Raw genomic sequence first — 25,439 nt, 5'->3', positions numbered from 1 at the left:
GAAAAAGCCATGGTTATCACTTCAGCAAGAAGTAGAGGGGTATAATTTGTCAATACAGCTGGAAAGGGCTTTTCCTTGCTGGCTGGCTGGCTGGCTCTGTGTATCCTGCACCTTCTGACACAGGTCTTACTTAAATTGCAATATAAACATGCTACCAGTGGCAGCATAATCACCGTGACTTCCCCTACTGGCATATGAGGGCTTGCAAAAGGCTGAATGATGGAAGACCAGTTGCTTCCTTGCTATGGTTTTTCAGTTCTGTAATCTGGTGCCCACGACAGGATTTCCTTGAAAGGATTTCCTTTCAACCGAGCCCCTCCAGGGGATAGCCTCACCTAAATGTCCAGTTGTAGTCATCCGACACCCTCTCCATCACATCAAACAGAGCCCCCGGGGCGCTGCAAATGGGCCGGTTCCAGTTGTCTCTGATTCTCATGTAAATGTTTCGTGTGTAAAAATTCTCAAAGTTTTGATACAGTGGCACAAAATCCTGTATAAGAGAGGCAGAAGTTTACCTTTGGCCCTCTTCTTTTTCTATCTCATTTGCAATTGAAGACTAAGGGAAGACCTGGAAGATCCATTCAAATATTTCATTTGCAAATATTTTTTAAAATATATTTTATTAATTTTTTACAGAGAGGAAGGGAGAGAGATAGAGAACTAGAAACATCGATGAGAGAGAAACATCGATCAGCTGCCTCTTGCACACTCCCTACTGGGGATGTGCCCGCAACCAAGGTACATGCCCTTGACCGGAATCAAACCTAGGACCCTTGAGGCCGCAGGCCGATGCTCTATCCACTGAGCCAAACCGGTTATGGCTTGCAAATATTTTTTAAGCAAGGGTTTGTGGGCAAGGGGACAGGCAGGGCCCATAAATAACTGTAAGAACTCCATACTAAAAGAATTTACATTTTAGTGGGGAATGTGAAAAAAATGTAGCAAATAAAGGCAACAAAGATTACAGAGTGATATAAAACAAGTCCCAAAATGTGTGGAGACAATGAATCTCTGCAGAATTTCATCTGAAGAGTAACAATAGGTGTTTATGTCCAAAACAGTTTAGTTGGAAAAAACTGGTTGGGTAATAATATGGCCTTAACTTTTTAAAAACATGAATATTCCAACTCATTTGTGTATTTAGAAATGTGGATGAACTTGAACTTTGGACCTGTTGGCCAAACTGTAGGCAGGTATCTATCTGGCTATTATATAGTCCAGGGCCTAGAAAATGAGTTGAGTTTGTGGAGGCACCTGGCTTCTATCACAGTTGAAATAATAGCGCTGTTTTGCTGTATAAAATGTAATCCATGCCTGAGGGGTGTGCAATCCAGCTGAGGTTCAAAGCAAGATATATCTATATTGTCATTTAATTCCTAATAGTAAGTACCAGGCAGAAAACGCAAAATCTTGGCCTAAGCCAAGAACATTGGGCATTTGTAAGGTTAGAGCTAGAGGGAGAGAGACATCTTGCTGGAGGAATCAAGGCGGCTTTATGTGGAGGGACACTAAAGGTCGAAGGAGATTGCTATTGGCAGGGATGCTTGGCCCCATGAGGGTGAAGGGGTCCATGTGCTAGAAATGTAGGGTGTATTTGAGAAGAATGAGTAAGAAATAAAACTCTTGCAGGTCAGTTGGTCATGTATAAAAATGCCCATGGAGACACTTGGCCCACACTGACCCATTCACCTCACCCCATGTGTCTTGGCCAGCTAGGCTACTGAGGTGAGAAGGGTTATTATTTGCAATACCCCCAAATGCAATTATTGGACCCATAAAACATGATAGTATTTTTTATGTATGAACCCTGTAAACCAAATTTGAAATGAATGTTATGGGCTGTTTAAACTGAGGGATGTTTTCTAAGTATGAACGTTTTGGACTAGACCAAATATCAAGGACATCTGGCATGGACACAATATCTCAGTGGACATTGCAGGCAAGACCAACTGTTCATTAATTAAATAAAAGATGTGGCAGCTCTTGTTACTCTTTGCTCTGAACCTATAATGGTCCCCACCTCACTGGGAATCAAAGCTAGAGTCTTGTTTGATTGGTCTGGGACCCTGTCACCTCTCTGATTCCATCCTCTTTTTTCCCTGTGGTGTAGTTGAGGCTGTAGTGTCAGCTGGCACAGAAAGTGGGAGCTGTAAGTGTCTAAATGAGGAACTCACACGTTGTCCTGGAGGCAATGGGGAGCCATTGAATAATTGGGAGTGGGCTTCCTCATCCTCATGCCCATCCTCTTTGAATTATTTGTTCTCCTTCCCCTGGTAGAATGGAGCTAATTTCCTGAGGGAACAGGAGAGCCCTGGGGAAAGGCTTTGTGGAAGCCCTTCTTGTGCTACTGGTTAGACCCAGTCATCTCCTGAGCTGGTCCATTCCACGGGAAAACATACAGAATCTGAAGGTCTTAATGGCTGGTAACTGCACCCAAGCCATGATATCTTCTGTCACTTTACCCTCTGGTCTTCAGTGACAATGGAATCACTTTTGGGGTGACATTTTGATTATCTATAAGATAGAATGTTCATAACCACATACTGAGGCAATCCACTGCGTGTGAATTTGAAGGTTGGTAGGGCTCCTATGCTGGTCACATTTGTAAGTTGAAAAATATCATTCCAAGTGCATTTGTTCTCAAATACTTAATGATCCTGATATAAGTTTTATTATGATTTAAAGCCACAAGGTTATGATAATCAATTATACCTTTTTATGCTCTAATAAGGAAATGGACATGTTTTTGAGAGAAAAGGGGATTGTGCAATTCCAGGAAATTTTTTCTAAACTATTTCCTCTTTGATTTAATAACATTTTTACAGAGTGTTTACTATCCTGCAGATTACACTATATCCCCAAACATTATTTGTCTTTCTATTTCTAATTTTTTAATTTCTTATTTGAAATGCATCATATAAACTCATTCTATCCATAGAAAAGAGACAAGTAGGTCCTTAAGGAATATTTCTGGACTCTGAATAAAATTATGGTTTTAGATTTTATGATAAATCTTACCCAAGATAAAATTACTCATTGGTTTAAGAGAGAACTGAGTAGTTGATATAGGAAAACAGTTGGTTTTAGGTAGAAAATATTATGTCTTCAAAATTAAGATAAAAATTAATTTCAGACATGGAACCACAAGATGCATAGATACCAGGGCAGAGGGAACATGGAAATCATAGAGTTCCAATACCCATTTGACAAGTAAGGAAAATCAGATCCAGCAAAGGGACCTGAACTCGGGTCCACCTCCCACTTCACTCACTCTCCTCAAGCTGGCACCTGCCTCAGCTTTTCCAAGCTTCCCTCTAAAACACCAGCAATGATGAAAAACATGACCAATATGGAAAAGTAAGGCCAACAGATTGCCAAACCATGGAGTACTGTCCAACTCGCCATAAGGAACTTGACATTGACTTGAGAAAACAACTTGGGGCTTCCCATCATTGATGCCTTATAAAGTTATGCCAACATGGACCCTGAGGAAAGGTGGGAAAATACTCCATTCTGCCAAACCTTTCTGGTTTCTGGCCCAGAGATCCAAAATTTCTGCTGGTAAGGAAACCAGCAGCTAGCTCTTAATTGGGATATATGCTCTGAAGGCAAAATACAGGGATTATAAACTATTTTGCAGGATTAGAGAAAATTTTCTGCTAGAAAATGACCTTTACATTAAAAATAAACTTTTATTAATTAGGCATCTGAAACTTCTTGGTCAAAAGGATGGCCCCTACTTTTTTTTTTTTTTTACTATACAGAGTCATTTCTTTGTGGGTCATATGACTACTAGTCTAGATCTGAAAATCAAGCTCAGCAGTCTACATGTTCCCGAGAAGGACAGTTGAGCTTGGAAACCTATTTAGAACTCAAGATCTGGTCCAGGAAAGAACTACCTTGCTTGTTCTTTGCCTCCTCCTCCTCCTCACCTGTGAGTCTTCCTACCACTGCATGGGTGTGCTGTCACCCCACCCCATTCCTTTGAGCATCAGTGAGGTTTATTCAGGAGCAGTCAATACCTTGCAAAGGTCAATGTCCTCTAGTCTAAGGTAAGCCTCCCATGGCATTTTAACTATACCAGAAAATGAAACTTGACTAGATATTGCAAAAACAAACGTTGCAATAGGATAGCATTGCAATAGCATGGCAATATCTTGATCTATCTGTAGATTTATTTTGTCACTTGACCTACCCACTGCTCATTTTTTCTTCCTGACACAAATGACTAGATGTGAGAGTGAACCCAAGGCTCTAAGGACACCATCATTTTAGGGGTAGGCTACAGGAGGATTCAGCAAAACCTAAAATGCAGTTACAAATATGGATTGCCTTTTTCTGCAATATGACAACCTTTTTTCTTCCACCTTTAAGCCTGTAGGGTGCTTTATAATTTTCCAAGTGTTACAGGTATTTCTATCCAAGTTTTATAGACAAATTAATAGAAAGGCAAAAAATGTGAATGGAAAAATTGGGAATTGAACTTTATTCTAAAACCAGTGCTCTTTTTGATAAATCATGCTGCAGGATTAGGGTGATTATAAGGAATCAAAGAGAACATACCCACAGTTCATTGTAAAAAAAAATACCACCAAATCTTGAAGCATATCAATTTTTGTTTTATTTAACTACATTCCCATTCAGTAGCAAATAGAATCAGGAATTTGTCAAGAAAGAAAAATCATTATCAAGCACCATTATTCATTTGTTCCTACATTGACACTTCTGTTCTCACCTAACATTTACTTTTATATCATTATTTCCTTTTGGAAAATAGCTGTTTCTCTAACAGGGTTGAGCTCAGAATAATAATAAAATATGTTTGTGTTTTCTTTTTTGTTGAAAAGAATAACTGTATCATAAACAGTCCTGAGAAATATGAGGAACACAAAGAAAAAATGACTAAATTTATTTTTTCTTATTCAGAAATTAGAGGGATGTTGAATAAACATAGTGGATTTAGTACTTGTACATATTCTACCACTCACCTAAAAGTCCTATGAAATAACAAAAAATAGGAATTTAAGAACAAAATGAATCTATAAATGCCAGAAAACAGTCAAGAGTATCATAAGTCAGAAATGTTAAAGGATCACAAAAGATAGAAAATGAATTAAGATCTGATCGATGGAGAAATAAGACCACAGGGAACTGTAGCTTTAAAACATTTGCAGAGACTTGTGTGGACGTAAGTGACCTGTAGCAGAGTGTCAAGCTGAGAGTCAATACCTGTATGAAGTTGATACTCAGGATGAATAACTGGAGAGCTACATCTCTTTGTCCTCCTTTTCTTGGGTCAGTAAGTAAGAAGCAGTAATATTATCCACAGGACAAAGCACTGTGGTGGGTAACAAGGGCTGACCAGAAGAGCAATGTCCCAATGTGGGAAGCCCACACAGCAAGAACACAAGCTACTGTTCCTGGCATCTCATTCTATTCCCCTCTACAGTCCCTCAAGATAGGGGGATATGTGGGCAAATAAGGATTCTAAATACAAAGAGGAGCATAAAGCAAAGTGCCACTACTATTTAAGGCGGTGGTTCTCAACCTTCTTGCCCTTTAAATACAGTTCCTCATGTTGTGACCCAACCATAAAATTATTTTCGTTGCTACTTCATAACTGTAATGTTGCTACTGTTATGAATCATAATGTAAATATCTGATATGCAGGATGGTCTTAGACGACCCCTGTGAAAGGGTCATTTGACCGCTAAAGGGGTCGCGACCCACAGGTTGAGAACCGCTGATTTAAGGAAAACTAGCACAATAAGAGGTACAAAATTTAATAAGCAGAAGAACTAACATCTAGAGAAAAGGCAAAAGAGAAAACAGAAGAATAATTATTTATATACCTATATAAGATATTCTTAGAGAGACAAAACAAAATAGTGTGTTCTTTAAAAAGATAAAATATTTAAAAGTATAATGGACACAGCAGAAGAGCAAATTAATAAGCTAGGATAATAAACAGACTACGTTTTTCAGAGCCTAGTGAGAAAGGATAGCAACAAAATTAAGGAAAAGCCAAGAGATGTGAAGAACAAATTCAGAAGATCTAATCAGAGTTGCAAGATTGAAAGAAGGAGGAGAAATGGAAGAGGAGTAAAAGGTGAAAAAGAAGGAGAAGGGTTGGCCAGTGTGGTTCAGTGGTTGAGCATTGACCTATGAACCAGGAGGTCACAGTTCGATTCTGGGTCAGGGCACAAGCTTGGGTTGCAGGCTCGATCCCCAGTGTGGGGCTTTCAAGAGGCAGTCTATCAATGATTCTCTCTCAACTGTCTCTCCCTCTCCCATCCTCTTTGAAATACATATATATATATAAACATAGTGGACTTAGTACTTTCCCACCTTCCCTCAGGGTCCGTGATGGCATATCTTCATAAAGCATCAATGATGAGAAACCCCAAGTTGTTTTCTCGAGTCAATGCTAAGTTCCTTATGGTGAGTGGACAGTCCACCATGGTCTGGCAATCTGTTGGCCTTACTTTTCCATATTCTTGGTCATGCTTTTCATCATTGCTGGTGTTTTAGAGGGAAGCTTGGAAAAGCTGGGTGAAGTGGGAGGTGGACCCGAGTTCAGGTTCCTTTGCTGGATCTGAATTTCCTCACTTGTCAAATGGGTATTTGAACTCTATAATTTCCATGTCCCCTCTGCCCTGGTATCTATGCATCTTGTGGTTCCATGTCTAAAATTAATTTTATCTTAATTTTGAAGACATAATATTTTGGTTATTTTCTAACTAAAACCAACTGTTTTCCTATATCAACTGTTCAGTTCTCTCCTAAACCAATGGGTAATTTTTATCTTGAGTAAGATTTATCATAAAATCTAAAATCATAATTTTATTCAGAGTCCAGAAATATTCCTTAAGGACCTACTTGTCTCTTTTCTATGGATGGAATGAGTTTATATGATATAGTTCAAATAAGAAATTAAAAAATTAGAAATAGAAAGACAAATAATGTTTGGGGATATAGTGTAATCTGCAGGATAGTAAACACTCTGTAAAAATGTTATTAAATCAAAGAGGAAATAGTTTAGAAAAAATTTCCTGGAATTGCACAATCCCCTTTTCTCTCAAAAACATGTCCATTTCCTTGTTAGAGCATAGAAAGGCATAATCGATTGTCATAACCTTGTAGCTTTAAATCATAATAAAACTTATATCAGGATCATTAAGTATTTGAGAACAAATGCACTTGGAATGATATTTTTCAACTTACAAATGTGACCAGCATAGGAGCCCAACCATCCTTCAAATTCTCATACAGTAGATTGCCCAGTATGTGATTATGAGCATTCTATCTTATAGATAATCAAAATGTCACCCCAAAAGTGATTCCATTGTCACTGAAGACCAGAGGGTAAAGTGACTGAAGAGATCATGGCTTGGGTGCAGTTACCAGCCATTAAGACCTTCAGATTCTGTATGTTTTCCCGTGGAATGGACCAGCTCAGGAGATGACTGGGTCTAACCAGTAGCACAAGAAGGGCTTCCACAAAGCCTTTCCCCAGGGTTCTCCTGCTCCCTCAGGAAATTAGCTCCATTAACATACATTTCTCAGAAATTGTAAGTTTGAGTTGACAAAAAATAAGTCAAAAGGACGCAAATAACATAATGAACAAGTTTGTTGTGATGGACCTAAAGGACAGTTTATAGTTTTTCATGGCACACATTGAAAACTTACAAGAAATTGCAATACCATCTCAAATTTACCCAGGTCTAAGCTGTCCCCTGAATATAGAGGAAGACCTTGTTTGTCCTTCCTGAATCCTATGGGCTCCACTAGCACATTGATCTTTAACCAAATGGGCCTTTAAGGTTAGCCTGGAAAAGAGCTGTTTTTAAAAATAACTCGTTTCAATGGAAAAATTTGATCTAAGGTCCAAATAACATATCTGTCCAGTAACATCTAAGTTCCAGGTGTGGCACATGATTTCAGCACTCAAGGGCTTGATAATTTAATTAGGGAATAAATGATACATATAAACCTTGATGATGCCAACCCATGATGAAATCAAGTGCTATGCAGACTGACCTGAGTTTGAAGCCAGCTCCATTTTTTATTTGCTATATGATCTGGAATAGGTCAATTAAGTTCTCTGATGTTAATTTGCTCTTCATAAAGTGGAGATAATAAAGCCTACCTGTGGTGAAGATCATCAGTAATATGTTAAAAAGCACAGCACCTGACAGAGTAGCTGGTGCAGAGGTGGAGTGAATGAGGTTAAAGATACAGGCATGTGAATCTGGCTCTGCCATTTACCACTTATGTAACCTGAAGCCAGTTTTTTAGCCCTCGTGGGCTTAGTTTTCTCATGGGTAAAATGGGAATAACAATTCCTATTTCATAGGTGCCTAAGAATTCAATGAGAATACATGTTGACTACTGTCACAGAATACTCTGTGAATAAATGGGAAAAAAAAGAAATTGCAATACAACGATCTGAGAACCTGTGACAACTAAGAAGAGAATTTATTAAGGTGGTAACATTTAAAGTTAATATGAAAATATCAATAGCTTTCCTATATGTCATCAATAACTAATTAGAACATAGGATAGGGATAAAAGATAGCATTCAAGTAGCACCACCATAAAAAAATCATAACCAAATAATAGTAAGAGGAAATGATAGAACTTTAGAATAAAGAAAATTACAAAATATTAAAAAGAACATTAGAAATATCTAAATAAATGGAGAGATGTATCATATTTCTGAAAGGGAAGACTAAATATTATTAAAATGTCAAGTTTTCCAAAGTTAACCTATAAGTTTAATGTATTGCTAATTAAAATAACAATTTTTTTTTTCTTAAAATCCAGTACCTGACAAGCTAATTCTAAGGTATTCACAGAGAGAAAATCTTTAAGAATTACCTAAAACTTGTATATTTATCTAAAAAGTAAGCAGATCAATATTTTAAATCAGTGGGTAAAAAATAACCATCTATTTAATTGAGATGATTTCAAATATATCTTTTAAAAATAGTCATCCTACCTCACACAGCACATAGAAATAAATTTTAGATGAATTTTTGGATTAAATATATTAACACCCAAAATCATAAAAATACCAAATAAAATGAAAGAAAAATGTGTTGTAATTTTGAGATTAAAAAGTGCTTTCCTAAACATGATTAACTCCCCCTCCTCAAAGAAAAAAATTAACAGCAAAATAATAATAATCATAACAACAATGAAGAAAACATAAAAGAAATGTTTGATGCATATGACATAAAAAATTGAAACTGTATGTATAGCTAAATATAACATAGAATAAGTTAAAAGGCAAGAAGAAGAATTAGATAAATCTTTAAATTACATTTAACAAATTATTATTATTTTTTTAAATATATTTTATTGATTTTTTACAGAGAGGAAGGGAGAGAGATAGAGAGTCAGAAACACCGATGAGAGAGAAACATCGATCAGCTGCCTCCTGCACACCCCCCACTGGGGATGTGCCCGCAACCCAGGTACATGCCCTTGACCGGAATCGAACCTGGGACCTTTCAGTCCGCAGGCTGACGCTCTATCCACTGAGCCAAACCGGTTTCGGCTACATTTAACAAATTATTAATATAAGAATATATAAAAGGAACTGCTCTAAATCAGTAAGAAAAATAATTTAATAAAATTATGAGCAAAGGTTACGAATAGGCAATCTAGAAGAGTAAGTATAAATTACCAACTAATAACCATATCAAAAGAGCCTCCGTCTCACTCTTAATCAGGAAATGCAAATTAAGACAAGAACAAAAATATGTACAGCTATCTGATTGGCAAAAATTAAAAAATATGCTGGTGATGTCAACATATCAAAATGGCAAGGTAGCAAGATCTCTCAGGTACTGCTGACTAGAGTCTAGCTATGCAAACTTCCTGAAAGGAAATTTTCCAATCTCTCAGAAGTTAAATGTACAGTCGGACATTCCTTGAGGGGTCCCAGATTGGAGAGTGTGCAGGCTGGGCTGAGGGACAACCCCCTGTGCATGAATTTTATGCACCGGGCCTCTAGTACAGTGATGGCGAACCTATGACATGCATGTCAGAGGTGACACGCAAACTCATTTTTTTGGTTGATTTTTCTTTGTTAAATGGCATTTAAATATATAAAATAAATATCAAAAATATAAATCTTTGTTTTACTATGGTTGCAAATATCAAAAAGTTTCTATAAGTGATACGGCACCAGAGTTAAGTTAGGGTTTTTCAAAATGCTGACACGCTGAGCTCAAAAGGTTCGCCATCACTGCTCTAGTATATATATAATAAAATATTCAAAGGTATACATACATATGCCCATGTATACAACACACAAAGATAATTTCTAATGTGTCATTAAAATGTTAGTCAAATCATTTTTTAGTTCTTTTACAATATAGAACTTTCCGCTTTCTTTTGCAAGAAGGCATCTGTCCTAATAGGCAGGGCTGATTGATCTCAATAAGATAGAGCTTTGCTAATGTAATACCAACTACTACTAAGCCAATGTGAGGAGTGGGTGGGTCATCACCAGCCCTAATGGAGAGCCCTTCCTAAAACTCATGTTTGTTTGTTTTTACTTATATTATTATGAAAATAATGATCAAAAGCAGGCTCTTCATTCATCTTTTCTGTCTTTTTTGTGCACTTAATTATAGATATATTCCTTTGTACTTATATGTCCTTTCCTTAATTTAAATGAGATCATATCATACATGTGTGTGAATCACTTTTCTAAATCTAACTATATATCTGGATATCTTTACAATCCAGTGCAGGATTTCATTCCTTTCAATAGTTGCACAGTGGTGTTCTGTCATTTGAGTGTACTAGAGGCCCGATGCACAAAATTCGTGCAAGCGTAGGCCTTCCTCCTCCAGCTGCCAGCACTGGAAGATGGCCCCTTGCCAGGTTGTCCCTGCCCTCAAGCAAGTGGTTAGGGGCAATCAGGCAGGCAGGCAGAGTGGTTAGGGGTGATCAGGTAGGCAGACCAGCAGTTAGGGGTGATCAGGTATGCCTGTGGTCGGCTAACTGCAGCTCACGAGCGACATGCGGCTCTTTAGCCCCTTCAGTGTGGCTCTTCCACAAAATACCATGTGCGGGCGTGCACATACAGTGTGATTGAAACTTCGTGGCTCATGCACAGAAGTCGGTATTTTGTGGAAGAGCCACTATTTTGTGGAAGAGCCACACTGAAGGGGCCAAAGAGCCACATGTGGCTCGCAAGCCCTGGTTTGTCGAGCCGCAGTTTGCTGACCACTGAGGTAGGCAGACCAGAAGTTAGGAGAGATCAGGTAGGCAGAAGGCCCCTCGCCAGGCTGGCCCCACCCCCAAGCAAGCCATTAGGGGCAATCAGGCAGGCAGGCAGAGTGGTTATGGGTGATCAGGTAGGCAGACCAGCGTTAGGGGTGTTTAGGTAGGCAGGCAAGTAGTTAGGGGGCAATCAGATAGGCAGACGGCCCCTCGCTGGGCTGGCTTCACCCCCAAGCAAGCAGTTAGGGCCAATCAGGCAGGCAGGCAGAGTGGTTAGGGGCAATCAGGTAGGCAGGACAGTGGTTAGGGGAGATCAGGTAGGCAGACAGCCCCTCGCATGGTTGGCCCTGCCCCCAGCAAAGAAAGAGGGAGGCCCAGGCCAGCCAAGCCATCGCACCCCAGCCTATTTCCTGCAGAGAGAGGCCACTGGTGGCAGGGGAGGGGGTGCAGCACTGCACAGATGGCAAGCAGTGGCAGCGGTGGGGTTGGGCCAGCTGCCTGCAGCTGGGGGAAGGAAAGCCCTGATAGGCCCTGGTCTAAGGTCAGGCCTAGGTACCCTACCTGAGGGGTCCCAGATTGTGAGAGGGTGCAGGCCGGGCTGAGGGAACCCCCCCCCCCCACACACACACACACACCCTGCCGAGTGCACGAATTTTCGTGCATGGGGCCTCTAGTGGTAAAATAAAGATTTTGCTAATAAGCTCTCAGGTGATACCTTTGAGAAGGGTCAACTTATGGTCCTTGGACCAGCAGAACTGGCATTACCTGGAAGCTTGTTAGAGATGCAAAATCTTAGCCCCAAGTCAAAGCTATTAAAGGAGAATGTACATGATCTCCAGACCATTTGAATGCACAGGAAAGTTTGAGAAGCATTGCTGCACAGATTGGTTTTTAAATTAGGCTGCACAGGAGAATCACCTGGGAAGCTTTTATGAACCCCATCAACCAAGGTTCACCACAAAACAATAAAATCCCAATATCTGGAGGTAAAGCTCGCATATTAGTACCTTTTAAAGCTTTACAAGTGATTCCAATGTGCAGCCAAGGCTAAGAACTGGTCTGATATTACCATCCTACAAGCTGCTGGCCAGCATGTTAAGTTCCCAGAAAAAACCCATTACAGCTCTCTGAGTTTAGACCCACCCAGGTCCAAACAGGAAGACCAGTGCTTGGGCCATCTGTTTGTTTTGGACAAAATCATATCTCATACCCAGTGATCTTAATGGACCCTGTACTTCAAATTACTCAGAAGAAAGTCTCTCTGGGAGAATCAGGCTGTTGCATCAGGGTGCAAAAGACGTTTTAATTCATGTAAACATTTGGAGATGTGTCTTAAACATTCCTATAGCTACAACTTGCTGAGCCCTCTTTCTCCCATGTGGATGTAAAAGTCTCTTCAGAAGGGCAAGAAATGTCTGGAATTTACTTGTAGGGGCACTGGGGGACTGTCTGGATCTAATGTGAACACAAAATTGCAATTAAAATGTTTTATAACAGTCTGGTGTCATTAGAAGGAGTCTTGATGAACATGTTAACAACTAGAAAGATTGAGAAATGTGGCTGTGCGTGAAGATTTTAAAGTCTCTGGTGATGCTTGACATTTACTTGATTATATTTGCTTACATCTTCTTGTTTTTGAGAAGTTGGGCCATTACCTCATTGAGAAAGTAATTAACCTAGAGGCCTTTCATAAATTACAATTCAACTTTCATAAATTACCTTTTATTTTAAAAAAGACATGTTTCTCCAAAATTAAAAGTTAAAAGAAGGATTTAAGCAAACATACTTTAACTACATATCTGTCTGTATCGTTCTTTTCCTTGCCAGTGTCTTCTGATTGTTGATGGAGTCTATGGGAGGTACCAGGTGTCCTGGGCCTGTGATTTTTTTACTGCTCTCTGGAAAAGAGATTTTTATTTTTCTATTCTTTTCATTTAGTTTATACTAATGAATCAGAGCCTTCATGTTTTGGAATAAACTTCAGAGAGTTTGGGTTAGAAATAAAGAAAAATAAAAATAAAAAAGGGAGTCTAAATTTAGGCAACAGTTTAGTTTGAATGGATGGTTTGGTATGACAGAAGTAATCCCAGTGAGAGAAAATAGAGAAACTGAATTAAAAAATGCTTATATTTGATTAACAAGAAAGTGAGGAAAAGGATATGTCCATTAGTTTGACCATGTTGTACACTTTAAACATATAAAATTTTATTAAAAATAAGATCAAAATTTGAAAACTAAGAGTCAAAGAGTGTAATCATAAGTCACAGCATCCATTTATCATATTTTTAAAACCATAATAACTCTTGACCACCATAACTTTGTGGACATGCTTTCTTTCCTGATGTCATTTTGTGAATGGCAGGTTTGTCTTATGGGACAATCTATTCTGCACTCCTAATGACCAGCTTTGAGAATAGAATAATGCTCATTTCAGCTAAAAGAACCAGCGGTCATTGAAAAGCAGCCAGAGACTTCAAGATGTGCCTCAGATAGCTTATTTTCACAGAGTAAGGTTACTGTCAGAAGTGCAGGGCTAGAGGCAATATTAAAAGCATAAAGGTCAGCCTGGAGATAGAGTATCTAGTGACTAAGTCCCATAAAAAAGTATATAGTGATTGCAGCCATTGCAGTTAATTAGGACTTGTTGTTCTGAAAGCCTCTAATTTAACAGGGCTCAAAAGGAAGAAACACATAATAAAAAGGGTGCCACATAAAAGGAATATCTATTAAGGAGAGTCAATTGACTGATGATGCTCTCTACTTCACAGAGATCAAATGGGTGGGACATTATTTATTTTGTAAAGAAATACAACAAGCTGTCTCACTGAATGCAATGCCTTTTCCCTGAGAGGCGATTCAAGCAGTTCTTGCAGCAATAGTGAGGGGTGTTAGAGACAGGCTGCTATGCCCTGTGCCTATCTCATTGTTTAGGACTAAAGCATCCCTTCCTTCCCCAATGCTCAGAGTGTTGGAGGCTGACAGCTCAAAGAAGGGAACTGCCCGGCTCAAGGTCAAATCCCTTTCTGGAGGTAGCCCCCATCTATCATCATTGAAGGCTCAATCCCCTCTCTCAACACTTCTGAAGGGCCCTCCCACCTCAAGATCTCCCTGACTGCATCACAAATCACCTGCACCATCTTTCCCCTTCACTCCCTCCCAAGTGTACAGCCGTTGATCCCAGGAGCACATCCCTATAACCTTCTTGCCCTCAACCATCTTAGAGTTGTCTGTGCTGAGAACCAATTTGTGCATATATATATATATATATATATATATATATATATATATATATATGTATTCTTCTGCTTGAAAGTAAGAAGTGCTTTAGGAAACCCAAAACTAGCCCCTTTGGATTGATAGAGCTAAAATCCAAAATATTGGAACAGGCTAGAAGATAGATGGCACATCTGAAGCCCAAACCTGCCATGTGATGCCACCCTGAGAAATTTAAATTTGACTGACACCTTGTTTCAGCAAATATTCTGTAATGTACTGAGTTAGTGCATGCTACTTATACCCAGGGAGCAGGCAGGTTGGTGATAAGAGCTTCTAGAATAGACCAGCTGGTGTCAGGGGGGGAGGCTGTGGAGATCCTTGTAAGAATTTTTTAAAATAACTTGCTTCCTCCTTCCAACTTCCCAGGTTCATTATCAGCTCTGCTAGGACCTGGGAAACCTCATCTTTCTCTGGGAGCATGGATAATTGTTCCCTGCTTGATTTAACTGCTTCGATATCCTTTACCATTCAAAAATCTTTATACCTCAAAACTGTGTCTGTGACCTCTTTTTTGGCCAAAATAAGATCATTTGTTGTGATGGGTATGCCACTATCATCCTCATGTCAGACCAAAGTAGAAATTTGGCATTCCTCCCTCTATATTATTTTCTATATAATTTCAAGTCTTGTTGATACTATCTCCCAAATTAGTTCCCTTTTCTTCCTCAGTTCAAACACAAATTATTTCTTTCCTAAACCATTATAAGGGTTTTCTGGTGTCACTTTTCTTCTAGTCTAGAATTGGAATTCCATCTCTGACGTCTATAAAATTCTCTGAAGTTTTTTGTTCTCTTCTCTCCCTTTCTCTCTTTTTTCTCTATAGACTTTCCTTGGGAGAGCTCATCTACTTCTTTGGGTTTGTTTAATGTTGATATGCTCAAGATATATGGAAGATGCCATCTGAGACTTTTCTCTGGAAGTCTAGATCTCTATCTCTAGCTGCCATTTTTTCAAACTCAGCTTGTCAAAGGATGAATTAATCACTTTTCCCCTCCTCTGAATCTTTTTCCTCTATCCCTCATTTCAGTGAATGACACCACTTTCTTGTCTCCTCAGCTGCCCAAGTCATAAGCCTAGGTGTGGTCTTTAATATGTCCATCTCTCTAATTTCTCAAATCAATCCAATAATCTCCTACTACCTTCTTAAATATCTCTTATCACCATCCCAGTTATCATCACTACCATGGTCCTAGCCCAAGTTATCACTTAGGTTTTTTTGTGTTTTTTGTTTGTTTGTTTTTTTAATCTGGATTTCTACATCAGCCTTTTAACTGGTTTCTTTGGTCTCTATGTTATCCTCCTGCAATATCTGTTTCATAGGGTAATGAACATGATCTTTCTAATCTGCAAAACTGCATTCCTTTGCCTGAAATCCTTCAATGCCTTCCCATTGTTCTTATAATAAATATCCATGGCTTATAAAAACCCATTATGGTCTGGCCCCTACTTGCCTCTCAATCCTCTCCCCACATACTCCCACTCTCACAGCCCTGCAGTCATTGGAATTCTTGGTTCCTTGAATGTACAATGCTTTCTCTTACAGCTGGACCATTTCACACCAAGCTTCCTCTTCCTGAAGACTCCTTCTGTCCCATCTTGCCTTATCCTTTATTACTTACTCTTGAGCCATCACATCTCAATTTAACTTTCTCTTCCTCCCATAAGCCTTCACTGACCACCAAGTTCGGGTTCCATGTTTTTTTCTTTTTGGCTCTCTTGACATCCTCTACTTACCTCTATAGTATCTCTTATCAAATTCTATTGCAATTTTTTAATGGTTAGCTCTCTAAAGGCAAGAACCCTATCTGCCCTGGTTATGCTTATATCCCTGATTGTAGCATGGTGGCTGACAAAAATGCATGCTCAAAGAGAATCTGACTTGATTAACAAGTTAATGAATACCTTGGCACAGGCAGTGCCCTTTTCTGAGAATGTCTTTCTTTGTGCCCTTGATCACTAGTCAAATTCCTGCTCACCATTCAAGCACCAGCATCATGACTTCCTGACTTCCTAAAACGGATCACAGGACACAGATTCCCAGTTCCCACATCACACTCCTCCCCATCATCACTTTTTGTCAGATGCTTTGCTTATGAGTCTGTTTTTACACACCAGGCTTCAAATTCTCTGATGGCAGGAACTGTCTTTTCTTCTCTCTATATTAGTAGCCATTACATGACATAGAGCATCTGCTCACATACTTGCTAAAAGTAGGAGGAATTATAATAATAAACCTGGGCCTTATTTTCTGTTGGAGGTGATACACTTGACTTAAGGCAATTTCAAAAAAAAATGCCCATGAGATTTATTCATGGAAGCATTACTGTAATAAGTGTTTATCTTACCATAGGTACTGGTTGCTAAGTTACAGGATTTGAGATTCCCTCATTATATTGAAATTCATGCCTTGCCTATCCTTTCTGTTTAGATGTGTTTAAAGCTCCATCATGTCAAATAATTTGTGATCACACTCATAGTATTCCAAAGCAATTTTTAGGAATAAAAGGTTCATGATATCATAAATCATTTGAACCAGTTTGAAAATCATGTTAACAAAATGCAGACTCTGCATATCTTTAAATGTTTTCTAGGCTGTTCTGTTAGCTCGATGTGAAAAGAGGATGATATAGACTTTTGTAGGTTAACTATCGAAAGTATTTAGATCAGAGGTGATTTTGCAGCCCATTAGACATTTGGCAATGTCTGGAGGCAGTTTTGATTGTCACAAGTATGTGGGAGAGTGCTAATGGCATCTAGTGGGTAGAGGCTAGGTATGCTATTAAAGATTCTACGATGCACATGCAGCCTCCCACACCAAAGAATTATCCAGTCCAAAATATCAATAGTTCCAATGTTGAAAAGCCCTGATTTGGAGAAAATAAAAATCTCACACCTCATTTAGACACACTTTTATATTCCAGGATTAAACATAAATAATACACATCTTGCAACTAGAAGACCAGAATATAGCCCCATCCATGTGTCTTGCTCTTATATTATGATTTTTTAAAAATCTCTAAAATAGTATTTTAATATCTATCTCATGGGGTTATTATAAAAGTTAAATATGATAGTGTGTGAAGAAACTCTTAGTTTACTATCTGGTGAATGGTAGTTACTCAATAAATATTTGCATAAAACAAGTCCATGAACACACAAGGGATGGGATCTAGGGGTAGAAATAAATAGCATTTACCCTGAGGAGTTCCTGAGCTCCTCACTCTTTTTAGAGTGCATCACTACTTGCGAGAACATTTTAGAGAAGAACAGCATTGACAAAGATCCAGGGAGATGTGCATACGTACTTTTTGTTCTTCTCGCTCTACAGCTGCATTGCATTTTTCTATTCCCGAGTTTCTCAAAAAGTCTCTGAGATATCCGAATAGGGTTCCAATTCCATATCCCATATAAGTGAAAACCATAACGTGAAGAGGTGCTTCCTCAAAGGATTCAACAACCGGCTTCTCATAAAAATGTGGCTTCCCATTTTGCTGAAAACAGAAGAAAATCGAAGGTTAGTACTCTCCCATTACAATAAAGTATGAGACTTAAAATTTTGGACTTTCAACGTTTTTGAAAATTGGTCACTGAAAGAGGTAATCAGAAATGTACATTTTATTCTACAATCCCCTAAGGAAGTAATTGATTAAGGTAAACATTCTCAACAGATGTTAAATCCATTAAGTGAATAGTTAATGAGGAACCAGGTTTTTACAAGATGATAAAATATCAAGATGACATACTTGGTTACTACCTTACCCACATGATAAAATTACATCACAGATGTTGGAACAATTGGCCACTCTGTGCTCTTATTATGTTGCAGTATTCAATATACCAATGGAACATTTAAACTGAATTTAGTCAAGCTCTTATATCTAACTTCCATTTCACAAGAAATATCAAGCTAGAGGAACATGATAAATTGCTTCATGAGGAAACAATGATATAATCACAATGTGGAACTTTCTGTATGACAATTGGCTTGGTCTTTAATAGCAAAAAATATAAATGGGACTATATCAAACTAGAAAGCTTCTGCACAGCAAAGAAAACAATCAACAAAAGCAATCTGAATGGGAGAAAATATTTGCAAACCATATGTGATAAGTGGTTAATCTCCAAAATACATAAGAAACACATACAACTCAAAAATCTAAATAACCCAATTTAAAAATAGATAAAGGACCAGAACAGACAGACATTTTCCCAAAGAAGACATACAAATGGCTAACAGGTATATGAAAAGGTGCTCAACATCACTAATTATGAGGGAAATGCAAATCATACTGTGTTGAATAATGCAAATGAAAATTGCATTGAATAATGCAACTCTGAGTATGAGATAGCACCTCACACCTGTTAGGATGGTTGTCATAAAAACAAAAAGAGATAACAAGTGTTGTCAAGGGTTTGGAGAAAAAGGAACCCTGTGTACTATTAGTGGAGATATAAATTGGTGTAACCATTAGGAAAAACAGTATGAAGTTGCCTCAAAAAATTAAAAAATAGAAACCCCACTTCTGAGTATATATCCATTGGAAAATACATATCTTGAAGAGATGTTTGCAACTCCCATATTTATTGCAGTATTATTCACAATAGCCAAGATACAGAAACAATCTAAGTGTTTGTTGATGGATGAATGACCTTATGAACACACACACACACACACACACACACACCAATATTATTCAGCCATAAAACACAAGAAAATCCTGCCATGATGAACTTGGAGGACATGATGCTGAGTAAAATAACCCAGACAAAAAAAGACAAATATTATATGATCTCAGTCAAATGTGGAATCTAGAAAAGCTGAACTCGCAGAAGCAAAGAATGGCATGGTGGTGAGGAAATGGTGAGATGTGGGTAAAAAGGTACAATACTTCAGCTATAGTATGAATAAGTTTTGAGTATGTCTAACATGGTGACTACAGTTAATAATACTGTATAACATATTTTAAAGTTGCTAAGATAGTAGATCTAAAGTGTTATTACCACACACACAATTTGGTAACTAGGTAAGGTGATAGATGTGTTCATTAGCTTGATCGTGATAATTTCACAACATATGCTTATATAGAATCATGTTGTACACCTCAAATATACACAGTTTTTATTTGTCAATTATACTTGAGTTGAATGGGAAAAAAGAGGAAAAAAGAGGAAAAAAGAGGAAAAAAGAGTAAGGGAGAAATCTTAAAAAAAGACAACCAAATGCAGTTGTGGTATTTCATTGAATCACTTGTTTGTTTTTGTAAAAAAAAACAAACCCAAAACACTGATAAAAAACATATTTTGACCAACTGTAGAAATCAAAAAATTAACTGGAAATATATCTTATTAAGGAGTTATAAATTTTAGTTGGAATGACAGTATTATAATTATGTAGAAGGATGTTTTCATCTTTGTAGATGCATGCTAAAGTATTAAGAAACGTGGTTAAAGAATTATCACAGCTGCAACTTTCTTTCAAATGATCCATCAAAAATAAAATATATACATGAAGCAATTTTTGGAAAAATGTTAATAACTTGCATTTAGAGGTATGGATGTTTGTTAAATATATATATATATTTTTACATTTCTATGTGTTTAAATTCTTTTCACAATACAAAGCTAAAGTATTTCTCTCTTTTATTTTAGGTGTCAGCATTCCAGTGGAACGCAGACTTTGGTACCAAACCTTTCTGAGTCCTGCACCCAAATAGCTCAATCAATGTTGACTCAATGCATTAGTGAATAAACTATTCTTAATGCTACTACTTAAATAAGTTTCAGTCTTTAAAGATTATTTATACCTTCATTCATTACTTCATTCAACAACATTTCTTATGAATCATCTCATTGGAGAATGGGGAATCTGTTTTGATTGCTTGAATATATAAGTTTTAGTGATTTACAAGAAACTGTTGAATGTCTACTGGTATTTAATGCATTAATTTATCTTATACATGCATATTTAGAAAGATATATTATGTAAAATCATGTAAATTAGAAATACTGGTTTTGCTACTCAGGTACTCTTTATCACTATTACAAGCATGTTTGAGTCCACCGACAGTTTTCTAGAGCTTATCACCTTTGTTTCCTCTCTATTATTTGAGATGCAGTATTTTTTTTTATTTCTTTTAGTATTACAAAGAGTATTACACATGTCTCCTATTCCCCCCCCCCTTGACATTTCCCCGGCTTCCCCCACCCCCCAGTGTCTTGTGTCCATTAGTTATTCTCATATGCATGCATATAAGTCCTTTGGTTGATCTCCTACCCCTCCCCCCCTCCAACCCTTCCCAGGGTTCCCACTGTAGTTTGACATTCTGCTCAATGCTGCTCTGCCTCTGTATCCATTTTTGTTTATCAGTCTATAATGGTCCTTATTATCCATAAATGAATGAGTTCATGTTGTATTTTTCTCAGCTTCCCAGGGGCTGTCTCAGTCTCACAGGGGCTATCTCAGCCTCACAGGGGCCGTCCCAGCCTCACAAGAGCCATCTCAGCCTCACAGGGGCTGTCTCAGCCTCACAGGGGCCACCTCAACCTTACAGGGGCTGTTTCAACTTCACCGGGGTCATTGCAAGCTCACCGGGGCCATCTCAACCTCACCGGGGCTGATTCAGCCTCACCGGGGCCGTTTCAGCCTCACCGGGGTTGTTTCAGCCTCACCGGGTCTGATTCAATCTCACCGGGCCGACTCGACCTCACTGGTGCCGTCTCGACCTCACTGGGGCTGATTCAACCTCACAGGGGCCATCTCAACCTCAACGGGGCCGTCCCAGCCTCACCAGGGCTGTCTCAGCCTCACTGGGGCCGTCTCAGCCTCACAGGGGCCGTCTCACCCTCACAGGGGCTGTTTCAACTTCACCGGGGCCGATTCAACCTCACCAGGGCTGATTCAACCTCACTGGGGCTGTTTCAACCTCACTGGGCCCATTTCAACCTCACTGGTGCTGTCTTGACCTTACCAGGGCCATGAGATGCAGTATTTTTTGATTTTCTGTGACTTACTCACCAAGCCACAAAATATATGACAGTCAAAAATAATCTAACCAGCCTTAGCCTGTATGGTTAAGTGGTAGGCACTGAAAGGTCACAGGTTCTATTCCTGGTCGCAGGTTCTATTCTTTGATTGCAGGTTTGCTTCCATGTTCCCAGTCAGGGCATGTGAGGAAGTCAGTAAGTCCCTGATGACATTGATGTTTCTTTCTTCTTCACCCACTCCCCGTCCCTTCCACTCTTTCAGAAAAGCAGTGGAAAAAAAATTCCCTTGGGCGAGGATTAACAAAAAAAAATCTATCTGGTAGATGACAATTTTTTATCTTTACATTACTTGTTTTTAAAACAGTTTTTAAAAAAATCATTTTTATAATAACAGCTAACACTTGTGTTAAGTCAAAACCTCAAAAAATCTTATTAAAATGTATTGCCTCCTTATTTATTCAGTATATCAGGTTTCTTCTCTAGTACCTCAAACTGACATTGATGGATGTTGCTTTTGCCTGATATGTCATCTCCAAATGCTACTTGGTGGTTTACAATAACAAAAGTGAGAGAGTGTTGCTTAATATGAGGTCTTGAATAAAAGGTGAATGAAAGATTATAACAAATGCCTTGTATTTTGGAATATAGGACATTTATTGAGTGCCTACTGTGAGCTGTCAATGAGCTAGGTTCTGGGGATGCAATGATAACCAAGACAGCACATGGTTCCTGCTCTTGACTTCTTGGCCTCCCTTTTCTTTCTTTCTTTCTTTTTTTTTTTTAAATATATATTTTATTGATTTTTTACAGAGAGGAAGGGAGAGGGATAGAGAGTTAAAAACATCAATGAGAGAGAAACATCGATCATCTGCCTCCTGCACACCCCCTACTGGGGATGTGCCCACAACCAAGGTACATGCCCTTGACCGGAATCGAACCTGGGACCCTTCAGTCCCCAGGCTGACGCTCTAATCGGTGAGCCAAACCAGCCAGGGCAGCCTCCCTTTTCTTATGATTTCACATTAGTTCTGTAGGTCTGGGGGATGACTTACTATTCCAGTGCCAACTTTTGGCTCTCCTCTTTGGCTCTGTTCTGTGCTTGACTTTGGACTGCATCTATCTTCAGTATTCCAGGTGACCTCCTGACCCAGTTAAGATCCACTTCCTCAGTTTATTTTGTTCATTAGGGTGGGAAGAGATCAAACAAAGAACTTGTATGCATATATGCATAACCCATGGACACAGACAATAGTGTGGTGAAGGTCTGGGGGTATAGGGCAGAAGGTGAGGGTGGGCCAGAAGGGGTCAATGGAGAAAATAAGGGGACATATGTAATACTTCCAACAATAAAGATTGCCGGAGTCCAACCCCAGCAGGTCCAGGGGTCCCCAAAGGTGTGGATGGAGTCGGCGAAGAAGGAAGGACACGGAGACAGTGTTCAGTTGATCAGCAGCCTAGCCAGGATCTCTAGCCAAGATCTCCAGCCAAGTTCTGGTCTGGATCTCCAGAGAGGTTCTGGTTAGGATCTCCAGCCAGGTTCTGTGTCCATGTTCTCTTGCTAGGTTCTCCAGGTTCTCCAGCCAGGTTCTGTAGCCAAGTTCCCTCGCTAGGTTCTCCAGCCAGGTTCTGTCCAGGTTCTCCAGCCAGGTTCAGTTTCCAGGTTCTAGTCAGGTTCTCTTGCCACTTTCTGTAGTCAGGTTCAGTCCAGGATCTTTTGCCATGTTCTCTCGCTAGGTTCTGTCTCTAGGTTCTGAGGCCAGTTTCTGTCCAGGAACTTTTGCCATGTTCTCTCCAGCGAAGTTCTTCTGTCTCTAGAGAACGTTCTGTGTAGGTTCTGTGCCTAGGTTCTGTCTCTCTTGGTTCTGTATTCTAAGTTCTGTGTTCTGCTGTCTTGTTACATCTGTATTTATACCAGTTGATTCAATCCTATCAATCTCTATTACAAAGGTTAGGGTGTTTCTTATCTCCATTCCAGGGAGTAAAGATTATGTAGCTTAAGCATGATTGTTCATAGTTAACGTGATTAATTACCCTCCTGGCACTTAGTTAAGAGGTTTTATTCCCTCCCTAACTTCAGGGGAAAATCCCTACCTGGGGAAACAACCTTTCTCAGAGAGGAGACCTTGGTTAAAACACATAGTGCCAAGAAGGTGAGCAAACATATTAAGAACAGTATGCCATATATGCCAGGTCCCTTGAAACAGCAAGGATGGACTGGCTCCCGGCAAAGATTTTAAAAGTTAAACAAATAATAAAAAAAAATAGAATACACACATACACAAAGATCCACTTCCTGGTTCTTTCCACAGCATGGGGACACACAATTGGCTTCCTTCCTTCCTGGATTTGTCTAGACTCTAGCAAAAGGGACTGAGATCTTCATGAAGAAAGACTTGATGAACGTTTGTGATTAGGTGTGATTTCAAGGAAGAAGAAAATGAAAAGTATCTGCAAGGAGCATTAAAGTATTGTTAATAGGAAGAAGGAATCAGGAGAGCTGCTTATGGGGGTGAGACAATGGGTATGTCTGGGTCATGCTAAGCTGGAGGTGGAGATTGCACTCAGAAGTGGGGCTGTTTGCTGGGCAGTCAGGGATGCAGAAGGAGAGAAAGGCTCTGGCTGAAGTAGAGGGTCTGCGAGTCAGCCATTGTGAGGCACAGTTTAAGCCATGGTTGAATGTGGTAAAGTACCAGTTATAAAGAAAGATCAGTGGGCTTGGGACAGGATTTGGAGACTTATTTCTTTAAAGAGCACTACAGAGGAAGAAGCATGAGTCAACGGTACCCAAAGTGACTTCAGAAACCTGAGTTAGCCTGCCCACAAAATGAGAGGATGGCTGAGTTATATGGGTGCATGTCATTCAAGGCCATCTTGTGAGAACCAGCAGGAGGTTTTCCCTTTGTCCTTTCCTGGCCCATATCCATTGCTGAACTCCATATGTGGCCAAAACAAGCAGAGCAACTCCCCCAGAATTCATGGGAACGTTCTGCTTAAACTTAAGGCTCTGAGGCAAACCTGTACTGGCATAACAGACTCTCTACCTACATGCAAACAAAACCTTAAGTTGAGTGCTCAGTCTGGGACCTGTGTAACTAGTTTCCCCCCTATGACTTGTTCTCTAAGATAGCTATAACACAAAGAAGAAACTTTCAACACTATCCAACAGCCCAAATGAATATCTACTTTACTCTCTCTCTCTCTCATATAACTTTATTTATTTTTAAATTTAATGTAATTTTATTTGGCAGGGCGGAAATGAGATACCTTTACAGAGAATAAAGTTATCTGGAAATATACAGGTCTTTCTGAACAGATGAAAAGTGACTCATTTACCACATTCCTTTACTTAAAATTGAAGTTAGTCATGCCTCATGGGAAGGATTTCTTAGACTAGGGTTGGATAGTTGTTTTAAAAATATGAGAATTGGCCCTATTACAGTAAATGAAGCATACAATTTTGCTTAATAAGTTTGTTGGCTCAGGCCAACACAGCATGGTTGTGTGTAATGCATTGTCTTTCTTTGTTCTACCTTTTTTATTTACAGCCTTGAAAATGAAGAGCTCCTGAGCCACCTTGCCCAGAGGGCCGGGTCACTTGGGGCACTGTGACACCCTGGGGTTGGTTTACTTCCTGCATTCCTGTCGCCTGTGGAAATAAACAGTGCTGGGGCATGCTGGGAGGACCCACTTTACAAATTACTCTTCCATTCAAACTAGCAGATCTTTTACCGGCTGCCTATTTTGCACTGTCCTAGGATGATATGAATGGGGATATGTAATCAATAAATCCAGTCCCGTTTTCCTAGAATCGATAGGATAATGGTCTATGGGGGCAGGGGAGGAGGTTAGTGAGTGTAAACGACCATAACATAGGGCAAAAAGTAAAAGTCCTCAGAATGACCCAAATGGAGGGACCATTATCTCATTAGATGGTCAGG

At 39.2% G+C, this 25,439-nt stretch overlaps 1 protein-coding gene across 13 annotated transcripts in view; it reads right to left on the bottom strand.

Annotated features, from left to right (window-relative positions):
• Window positions 1–25,439, bottom strand: part of SPTLC3 (serine palmitoyltransferase long chain base subunit 3) — a 128,352-nt gene that overhangs the window by 82,154 nt on the left and 20,759 nt on the right. For 12 of the 13 annotated variants that reach the window (XR_004969815.1, XM_036321254.1, XM_036321256.1 and 9 more), the window contains 2 exons: window positions 17,823–18,008; window positions 336–490 (listed from right to left, as the gene is read on the bottom strand). Coding sequence is in view for 12 of the 13 variants with exons in the window: in XM_036321254.1 (XP_036177147.1) it covers window positions 336–490; window positions 17,823–18,008 (341 nt within the window). In the remaining variant the exon portion in view is untranslated. Of the gene's footprint in view, window positions 1–335; window positions 491–17,822; window positions 18,009–23,779; window positions 23,950–25,439 lie in introns of all 13 variants that reach the window. The other variant, XM_036321257.1, reaches the window with a different exon arrangement.

Source organism: Myotis myotis, unplaced genomic scaffold (genome assembly GCF_014108235.1).
Source record: "Myotis myotis isolate mMyoMyo1 unplaced genomic scaffold, mMyoMyo1.p scaffold_m19_p_9, whole genome shotgun sequence".
Lineage (NCBI taxonomy): Eukaryota > Metazoa > Chordata > Mammalia > Chiroptera > Vespertilionidae > Myotis > Myotis myotis.
The sequence above is the reverse complement of the archived record's forward strand: the minus strand, read 5'-3'. Positions and strand labels throughout refer to the sequence as shown.